Source organism: Rhincodon typus, chromosome 32 (assembly GCF_021869965.1).
Source record: "Rhincodon typus isolate 14 chromosome 32, sRhiTyp1.1, whole genome shotgun sequence".
NCBI classification, from domain to species: Eukaryota; Metazoa; Chordata; class Chondrichthyes; order Orectolobiformes; family Rhincodontidae; genus Rhincodon; species Rhincodon typus.
In genome coordinates, this window is record NC_063363.1 from 8,644,351 (window position 1) to 8,655,083 (window position 10,733).

Consider the following 10,733-nt stretch of genomic DNA (forward strand, 5'->3'; position numbering starts at 1 on the left):
TACACCTAGAGTATCTGTACCTAGAGTATCTGCACCTAGAGTATCTGCACCTAGAGTATCTGCACCTGGAGTATCTGCACCTCGAATATCTGCAACTAGAGTATCTGCACGAGAATCACTGCATCTAGAGTATCTGCAGAGTATCTATACCTAGAGCATTTGCACCTCGAATATCTGCACCTGGAGCAGCAACACCTATAATATCTCCACATAGAGTCTCTGGATCTAGAGTATCTGCACCTAGAATATCTGCACCTAGAATACCTGCAACTAGGGTATCTGGACCTAGAACATCTGCACCTAGAATATCTGCAACTACAGTCTCTGCACCTAGAGTATCTGCACCCAGAGTATCTGCACCTAGAATATCAGCAACTAGAGTATCTGCACTTTGAATTATTGTCAGTCACAAAAAGTGAGTTTCCTTATAATTGAATTATATTATTTGTATTTTTTTTCCCTGACTGAGGATGTTCCAAACATACTTTAAAGCTAATGAAGTCAATTTGAAATGTGGTCACTACTGTAATGTAGAAATCATAGCCATAAATGTGTGCTCAGCAAGGTCCCAGAAGTAAGACAAGAAGATAATGAGCAGGTAATCAGTTCTCAGTGTCATTGGTTGAGGGATAAATGTTGACCAAGACACTATGCTGTTCTTCTGAATAATGACACGCGATCTTTTACATCCAGCTGAGATGTCAGGTGAAGCCTCATTTTAATATTGAATCTGAAAAACAGCGCCTCCAACAGTCGAGCACTCCCATTTGAGTGTCGGCCTAGTTTTTGTACCCTAGAGTAGCTCTTGGACTTGCAGTGAGCTTGTGAGGTGAGAGTGTTAACACTGAGGTACACCTTGTTGCAGAACAGAAGCAGCTTCCCTCTGTGTCTGTGTGATGATATGGAGTTAATCAGTGGTAAGGTTCTTTGACTTTCACTTGATTTTGCTTCTGCAACTTCAAAGCAAGCCTCGGAAAAGAATTGGGAGTTCCTCCCCACCCCTTTACTATTTTACCTTTTCGGTTTTTAGTGACATGGTTTGTGCTGCAAAAAAAAATTTAAATTCTTGTGTTCAAAGAACAAAAAGAAAAAAAAAACACAAGTTGAGTAGATGCCTCTCATTAGACGTGACACTGATATATTGTTGCATTGTTCAAAGTGGAAATCACATTCAGAGTGAAGCAGAGCGCTTTGAAAGGAGCGAGACCTCAAAGTAGCTTTTGAAAATGAAATGGGAAACAGTCGTAAAAGAGTCTAGAGAGTCCCAGATTTCCAAACCAACACAGCAGCAGGGAAGAAGGAAAATAGAAGCTGTAATTATTTTGACTGGACGGAAATTGTTTATCACCTGCTCAGTACAAATAAGATTGACAAAGTCCTGCCCTGAAAAGCTGTTGTCAGCATTGCAGATACTGAGAGACATCGAGTCTATTGTGGAGTATTAGCTCAGATTTTATTTTCGGATGTTGACCTGTATTTCCCATTTTGATTCACCTCCCTGCAAAACCATGCGTGAACACGGGTCATTGGCCAGGAATTCTTTGTTCTTTTTTGTAGAACATCCCGCCCAACCCCTATTCCCAATATCCAATATCCAATATCTGAGGCAGGGTGGTTGGGTGGGAGAGGAAGGGGATGGGGGCTCGGTGCTCTGTGGCTTGTGAGACTACTTCAGAGAGCAGTCAGAAAAGCCACCTGAGCTAGTGTGGGACAGGAGTCACGTATTGACCAGATTGGTAAAGCTGGTTTCTTTACCTGAAGGAGATCAGCGAATCAGTTAGGCTTTTCCGCCAATCTCTTGCCAGCTCCCACTTCTTATTAAAAACCAAAACTGCATTCAGATTCTCAAACTGATTTCTGGAAGATGAGTCCAGTTGTCTGAACCAACTGCCAGACCCTTCTGACAGAGTCGCTCAGCACATGTAGAATACACTCACTCACAAACACGAAGGATGAAGATCAGCTCCAGCAGAGACACAGACTGGAAGGCAGACGTATGAATGATGGCAGATCCACGGCCGCCCATTCTGCAATGCCCTGCTGAAGTTTGACGCACACCAGTTCCCTCAAAGCTGCACAGCTGTGTGTGTGTACAGGGTCTCCGTTGTCCTGCGCATGGCAACTGCTTTCAGCACACCAATCTCTGCATTCACTTCTGGTGCCGGATTTCAATGCCTGACATGGACCTCAAAGGCTTGTGCAACCAATAAGGAAATTGAAGGGAATGCTGAGTACCAGCTCTCTGTAGCTGTTCTGTGAGATGTTCCTGCCCTGTTTTGTGGAAGTGGATGCAATGCATTTACATGGGAAGCGGGTGCAGTGTTGTGGTATTTCTCTGAAAGAGGATGCTGCCCCGGGCCCTCTTGACTATGACTTGGCCTGAGGATCTATTTGGTTTACAGTGGTCAAGAGTCAACCATTAGTGACACTTAACAAGAACAGGCTCTTGTCTTAACTGAATATAGTTTATTGTACGACAGTAATTAGGTAAAATTTACATTACCTAGTTAGACACTGTTATGGTCATAGAGTCACATAGCACGGAAACAGACCCTTCAGTCCAACTTGTCCATGCCGATCAGATATCCTATTTTAATCTAGTCCCATTTGCCAGCATTTTGCCCATATCTCTCTCAGTCATTCCTATTCATATACCCATCCAGATGCCTTTTAAATGTTGTAATTGTACCAGCCTCCACCACTTCAAACACGCACCATCCTCTGCATGAAAAATTTGTCCCTTAGGTTCTTTTTAAATCTTTCCTCTCTCACCTTAAACCTATGCCCTCTAGTTTTGGACTGTGATACCTTGGGGAAAAGACCTTGGCTAGTCACCCTATTTATGCCCCTCATGATTTTATAAAACTCTAGAAGGTCATCCCTCAGCCTCCAATGCTCCTGAGAAAATAGCCCCAGCCCCAGTCTGTTACTCAGACTATTGGGAGACAGAGAGGACACATCTGTCTCCTTAGAGATCCAGAGCTATTCTCATGATATCTCCATCCTAGACTGTATTACATCATCAGACTGAGTGGAGCTAAATGCAGTTTCCAACATTAACCCTTTCAGAACCATTACCTTATACAGCAAAAGTGATCATAAAACACACTTTAGCCTAACAGCCTGATTTGAACTTGAACTTAGGGAGAAATATTTGCTTCTTGAAGCACTTGATGAGCATATGAGGTTAGAAAGTATTTCTTGCACATGGGCATGAGGCAATCGGATCACAGTGATTGCATCGATGCCTGTATGTTCACCGTTTCTTTGAGGCAAAAAGCGGAGAATGGTGTGTGGGTCAAAAACCAGAAATTGTGGAGTTAAAATCATAGGTTAGACGTGATACCAGGGGAATTTTCTCAATGGGAATTATTAAGATTTCAAACCTTCTCTGTGGACAGTTACTTATTCATTACTTATTTACTTAATTAATTATTCTATGAGTAAATTTAAAAGAAAGTTAGACAGATACTTGAGGAACTTGCAGGATTAGACACTAAAAAAGTTCACAGGATATGGGCATCATTATCTGGACCAACATTTAATGTCTGTCCTTAATTGCCCTTGACAAGGTTATAGTGAGCTGTCTTCTTGACTCACTGAAGTCCTTGGGTGTGTGGGGACACCTACAGTGTTACTAGGGAGGGAGTTTCAGGATTTTGGGTTCATGGGTTAGGAAAATACTGTCAAAAGAGCCTTTGTGAGTCACTGCATTTTGTAGATGTTACACAGAGTTAGCAATGGGCATCAGTGGTGAAGGGCAAGAATGTTAATGGTAGTGGATGAGGTGTCAATTGAGCAGGCAGCTTTGTTCTGATTGGTGTTGAGCTTCTTGACTGTTGTTGGACTTAGTCATCCAAGGAAGTGGAGAACATTCCATTGTCACTTACACTCATAACTTCCATCTTTGTTTATGGTGGACAGGCTTTGAGGAGTCAGGAGGTGAGTTACATGCTGCAGAATTTCCAGTCTCTGACTAGGCACCATGTACAACCATTTTTTCAAAAAGCAAACAGAGGCAGAATGGGCCAAACAGCCCATTGTGCCAGACATATAAACATTTCTTTGATTCTAGGTTGCATTTATACTAAAGACATGAAACTATAAACTCATTGTAAGCACCAGTTAATCAAAGAGAGATTCCTTGCACAGATATGTCACTACATGTTAACCTTCACTCAGATTCTTCACCATGTTTCATGAGGGATTCGTAATGCATTACTGTGCACCCTGGCATGGAAGTTCCCAAAAAGGATCATCTGCAGATTATCTCTTGATGTGTTCCCTAATCACCTTCTGTAAATATCTTCACTGACTTAGATTGCACAGATGGTTGGCATCAGTGCAAGCACTTGCTGTGGGGACTGTAGAAAACCCCAAACTGAATAAATCCCTCCATGAAGTTAAAACAAAAGTAATTACTAGAAGCAGTGTGTGGTGGTTTGGCTGCAGTGAGGGGATAGGAGTTAAGCATGTCAGTGGAAAGAGGAAAGGAAAACTCAAGGATAAGTATTTGTTGAGTACTTGTAACCATAATCAGCATAATATCCTAATATTCTCTCTGAGTCAGAAAGCTATGGGGCTCAAGGTCTACGGTTTAAGTACTAAATCTAGGCTGAGGTTTCAGTACAATACTGAGAGACTGTGGCATTGCTATCGAATGGATGTGATACTACACTGTAATCTGACTATTTGCGTGAACAGTAAAGGACCTCATATGGTACTGTATGAACAGGAGCAGAGGAAAACTCTCAGTCTTGGCCAATATTTTCCTTCCACCAACACCACAAAAGGACTAAATTGCTACTTAACTATTTTACTACTGGGGAACCTTGCTATGTGCAAACTGGCTACTGCAATTGTGTACCCTGACTGTAATGCAAATTAATCCATTGGCTGTAAAACTGTGAGGATGTAAAAGATGCTACGTAAATGTACGTTCTTTTGCTTTCTGATGAGATTACACCCACTGTCCGAAGGTAAAGAGTAATTTCTGATAGAAGTTGGCCTGCTATACATAGGAAACACCACTAAGTTTGGTAATGATCCTCATTTCGATTGCCAAACAGCCTAGAGGTAAGTCAAACATTTGGGAAGCTTCGCTCAACCGATTTTCTTTGTTTGCCCTCGTGCTTTCAGATTTATTTTCTCCAGAATGAAAGGCAGGGGACATCCCTTGGGAGTTGCTAAACATGGTCCTGAATCCAGCAATTAACTGATTCAGAAACTATGCCTCATGGCTTTGGGTAACGTTGTTATCTTGTATTAGGTTATTACTTGATGGTAATGAAGAAACTATCGTTAGAGCGCTAAATGGTTTAATAGAACATTGAACAGTACTGCACAGCAACAGGCTGTTCGGCCCACCATGTCTGTGCCAACCATGATGCCATTCTAAACCAATTCCATCTGCATCACTCTTTTCCCTGCCTGTTCATGTGTCTGCCTAAATGCCTCTTGAATATTGTTTTTGTCTCTCTTTCTACCACTTCCCCTGGCAAAACATTCCAGGCAATTACCACCCTCTACGTAAAAGACTAGCCTCACCCATCTCATTTAAACTTTCCTCCTCTCACCTTAAACTTATACTCCCTGGTATTTAACATTTTCACCCTGGGAAAAAGAGTCTGACTATCCACCCTATCCATGTCTCTTATAATTTTATAAACTTCTGTCAGGTCACCCCTCAGCGTCTGATGATCTAGCAAAAACAATACAAGCTTGTCAGCAAGCTATGGACTTGCACCCCATGATTCCTCTGTAGATCCCTCTTGTCTCCTAAGAATGCCGCCATTTACTATATAATTTCCTCTTGCATTTGACTTCCCAAATGCATCACCTCACACTTGTCTGGATTAAACTCCATTTGCCATTTCTCCACTCAATTTTCCAACTGGTTTAGATCTGGCTGTATCCTTTGACAACTATTCTCACAATCCACAGCTCTAAAATTCTACGTGTAATCTGCAAACGTACGAATCATATCGTATACATTTTCATCCAAATCATTTATGCTAATGGTTCTGTGTTTGATCATGTGAGTCAAGTATAGGGTAATTGATCTGTACTGAATGTGCTTGCTTGATGAAGCCTAGGTGTGGTTTCAGAGATAAGGCAACAGACACATTGATCAACCTGGGAGCTCAGCTGCAAACATGAGTGCAAACATAAACACTTATAAACTTCCTATTTTCCTTTAAATTTGTCAGATTTTACTTAATAATGTCACAACGAGGCACCTTGGGACTTTTACTGTGTTAAAGGTGCTAGATAAATGCATGTTATTATCCGCATCATGAAGGTCTTTTTGTGAAATGTTTTCTTGTAGCAAGAACAATCGGAGCTTCGATACTCCCGTGAAGGGGCAGCCACAAGGACCCCGGCTTCACATCGACATTCCGAGGGTGCAACTGTTGATAGAGGACAAAGAGGGGATCAAACAGCTGGGTACGTGACATGCAGTGCTGGGTCATACTTAAAATTTCTGGAAGTCATAGAACCCTACAATGCAGGAAGGGGCTGTTTGGCCCATCAAGTCTGCACTGGCCCTCCAAAGAACATAGCACCCAGACCTAGCCACCCCATCCTAATCCCTGCATTTCCGATGGCTAACCTGTACATCTGGACTGTGGAAGGAGCACCCAGCAGAAACCCACACAGATGCAGGGAGAACTCACAGGCCACACACAGCCAGTAATCCAAGGCTGGGCTTGAACCCAGGTCCTTCATGCTGTGAGGCAGCAGTGCTAACCACTGTACCACTTGGTTGCATTTATTACATCCAGTGAAGGGTTCTAAAGCCAGTGGACACAAGTTGAGAAAGGATTGGAAACCTGAGCATAGAACAAGACATCACATGGGATGTTTGCACAGAGGGGTTGGGGTGCTATTGAGACACAGCCCACAGATGGATAAGAAGGGCAATTTGACACTCCGTTGGTTAGAGGAGCAATGGAGGCAAATGTTGGGAGGTGGAGTTGGCAGAGTTGGTTGAACAAACAACAAAGCCATCTTTTTCACGTTCCCCATGATTTGTTAGGTCTGCTTTTTATTTTATTCATTCATGGGATGTAGGCATCATTGGCTGAGCCAGTGTTTAATGGTGGTGAGCTGCCTTCTTGACCTGCTGCAGTCACAGAGACATAGTGTTGTGCAGCACAGAAACATTCCCTTCGGTCCAACACATCCACGCCGACCAGATATTCTAAACTAATGTAGTCCCATTTGCCAGCATTTGGTCCATATCCCCCTAAACTTTCCTTCATATACCCATCCGGATGCCTTTTAAATGTTGTAATTGTACCAGCATCCACCACTACCTCTGGCAGCTCGTTCCACACACAGACCACTCTCTGTGTGAAAAAGTTGCCCTTTAGGTCCCTTTTAAATCTTTCCCCTCTCATCTTAAACCTACGCCCTCTAGTTTTGGACTCCCCCACCCTGGGGAAAAGACCTTGACTATTCACCTTATTCATGTCCCTCGTGATTTTATGAACCTCAAAAAGGTCACCCCTCAGCCTCTGACACTCCACAGAAAATAGCCCCAGTCCACTCAGCTTCTCCCTATAGCTCAAACCCTCCAACCCTGGGAACATCCTTGTAAATCTTTTCCGAACCCTTTCAAGTTTCGCAACATCCTTCCTGTAGCAAGGAAACCAGAATTGAATGCAGTATTCCAAAAGTGTCCTGAGCAATATCCTGTACAGCAGCAACATGACATCCTATACTCAATGCACTGACCAATAAAGACAGGTGTTCCAAATGCCTTATTCACTATCCTGTCTACCTGGGATTTCATCGTCAAGGAACTGTGAATCTGCACTCAAGGTCTTGTGTTAGCAATCAGTATACCCACAATGCCATCAGGGAGGGAGTTCCAGGATTCCGACCCATCAACTCTGATGGGACGGCAATATATTTCCTAGTCAGAATGGTGTGCTCCGAAGGGCTGAGGTAGAGTGGGTGAAAAGGGGCAGTTGTTTGGGAGCAAGGATGACTGTCTAGCATGTTATTTTATAACAGCAACCTTCTTTCTGTACCGTTTCCCTCTTAAATATATATCTGACAGGATGTATAATGCTTGAAATAGGATCACTGTACAAAGGAAATAAATGGGACGGATCTAACAATCTATCCGCATTCATTTTGTGTTTTCACAATCGCCAATGATTAATATCTTGCTCAAATGCATCTTATTAATTGAAATTTTCAAGAATGCAATTGATAAATTTTGTTAGCTGGGGGTTTGAAGGGTTACAGAGCTGTGGTGGATTAAGGCATTTGATGTGATAAACAGCAATGACCTGATTGAATGCTGGAACAAACCAGAGGGGTTGAATGGTCCACTCGGGTTCCTTTATAATTAGAACACGTAAACTCTGCCTGTTCGGAGATGGTAGATTTAGTTGAGGAACTACCCAGTTCGCAAAATTCACATTAGAAGGTAATCCAGTGAAAAGGCAGAATACAATCCTCCATTTGACTTTCTCAACCTACCGAGCAACAGGTACCACCAGTTCACAGGGAAAGTTGCAGCTTTACAGGTCACAGCAGATTCACCTCAATAAGATATCGCATATGTGTCTCAGATTTCACCCTATTTGGATTCATTTTGATGCTCAATTTGTTTTAGTTTGCAGACTTGAGTCCAAGAAAAGTGAAGTCTTGTATAGGAACTTGTTTAGACTGCACTTGAAGTACTGTGCACAGTTTTGGTTTGCTTATCTCAGGAGAGATATTATTGCCATAGAGAGAGTGCAATGAATATTCACCAGATTTGTTCCTAGGATTGTCCTATGAAAAGAGATTGGGCAAACTGGGCTTATACTCTATAGATTTTCAAAGAATGTGAGGTGATCTCATTGAAACTTACAATATACAGTGATAGACAGAGTAGATGCAGCAAAGTTGTTTCCCCCCTGGTTGGGGACTCGAAAACCTTGGGGCACAATTTAAAAATAAAGAATGCCACTTAGTTCCAAGGTGAGGAAGATATTTTTTACTCAGTGGGATTGTGAATCTTGGCAATTCTCTAGCATAGAGCCATGGAAGCTTAGTTTTTGAATATGCTTAAGGTAGAACCTGATAGCTTTTTGACTTCCAGTGATGGACAGAGTTATGGGGATGGGGTGGATAAAATGCGTTGAAGTGTTTGCTGAGTCATGATTGTATTGAATGGTGGATCAGGAGTGAGAGGCTGAATAGCCAACTCCTGTTCCTATGTTCCTCTGCTTGGACAACCTTCCACCAGCTGAGGAGGAAAAGACCCAGTCTCCCACCGCTCTCCCCCCACCCCCGCCATCCTTGCTATACAGGCATAGAATTAGAGAGGAATAGAGCAGAGAAACAGACCATTTGGCCCATCCTGTCTGCCAGCTCCTTAATAATCTGCCCAATTACTCCAAACTTGAAACACTCCGGGCAAGAGCAGTCTGAAATGAAAGCAGAAAATGGTGCAATACACAACTTGTAAGGCAGCTTCTGTGGGAAGGGAGTAATAGAATTATCATTTCACATCCAAATGAGAGATCACTAGAATGTTAACTCTGTTTCGGTCTCCATAGATGATGCCAGACCTGCTGAGTATTTGCATCATTTTCTGCTTCTATCCAACAATTTCCCTGTTCTATCCTCATTGATTTAAAGACATTTCCCCTTGGAGAGTTTATCCCACAGTGTAAATTTTTCCTTACTCATGTTACTTCTGGTTCTTCCACCAATGACCTATGCAGAAGCACCTCACATTTTCGCTTTCTGTCTTCCTTTGGCTACAGGAGATGACAAAGCCACCGTCCCTGCGACAGAGTCTGAATTTAGTCAGTCTGTAAACCCTCAGAGTTTCTGCACTGGTGTGTCTCTCCATCATCCAGCAATGATCCAGAACACAGGACCACTCATTGATATGTCAGACATCCGACCTGGAACCAGTGAGTAGAGCCTTCTAAGGATTTACCGAGAAGCTGTGAATCAATGGAATCTAGAGCTGACCTAGTTAGAATGTTGAGCTTGTCTTACTGGATCCAAACAGCATAGCTGCATTTACAGAGCAGAGCAACTCATGAAGGGGAAAGAAACAGAACAACAGCCTGAATTGGGTTAAATGAAGAAGCGAGAGTTTGTGCAGAGCGTTAACATTTGCACATTTAAGGGAGGTGATGACTTCGACGAAGATAATGTTCTGGAAACTTGGATTTGAATCCTCCACGCAGATGGTGGAATTTGAATTAAATGAAAAAAAGACTGGCTTTGTGAGTCTAATGATGACCGTAAATCCATTGTTGGGAAAACCCATCTGGTTCACTAATGCCCTTTAGGGAAGGAAACTGGTCTGGCCTACATGTGACTCCATACCCACAGCAATGTGGTTGACTCTTGACTGCCCTCTGGGCAAATAGGAAAGGGCAATAAATGCTGGCCTAGCCAATCATGTCCACATCCTGTGAATGAATAAAACAAAACAAACCAATTTGAACTGGGAGGCCTGTTTTTATTTCATTAATGTTCATTTCTAACGTTATGAAGTTCAAGCTTCGCTTTAAGGTTGGCAGTTGGTTTTGTACCTGCACAAGAGCTGAATCTTTTAATGCTAGAACTTCAGAATAAGGTGGAAAAATAATTTTTTTACTTGCACAAGAACAAACTACCGCAGATACAGGGAATCTGAAGTGAAAAGGGAAGGCTCTGGAAATTCAGAGATAGTAGGAACTGCAGATGCCGGAGAATCTGAGATAACA

General features: G+C 42.5%; 1 protein-coding gene across 1 annotated transcript in view; it reads left to right on the forward strand.

Annotated features, from left to right (window-relative positions):
• Window positions 1-10,733, forward strand: part of LOC109913024 (Down syndrome cell adhesion molecule-like protein 1 homolog) — a 554,371-nt gene that overhangs the window by 532,306 nt on the left and 11,332 nt on the right. The window contains exons 30-31 of the mRNA XM_048615473.1: window positions 6,329-6,447; window positions 9,774-9,926. Of these exons, the coding sequence (XP_048471430.1) occupies window positions 6,329-6,447; window positions 9,774-9,926 (272 nt within the window). The remainder of the gene's footprint in view (window positions 1-6,328; window positions 6,448-9,773; window positions 9,927-10,733) is intronic.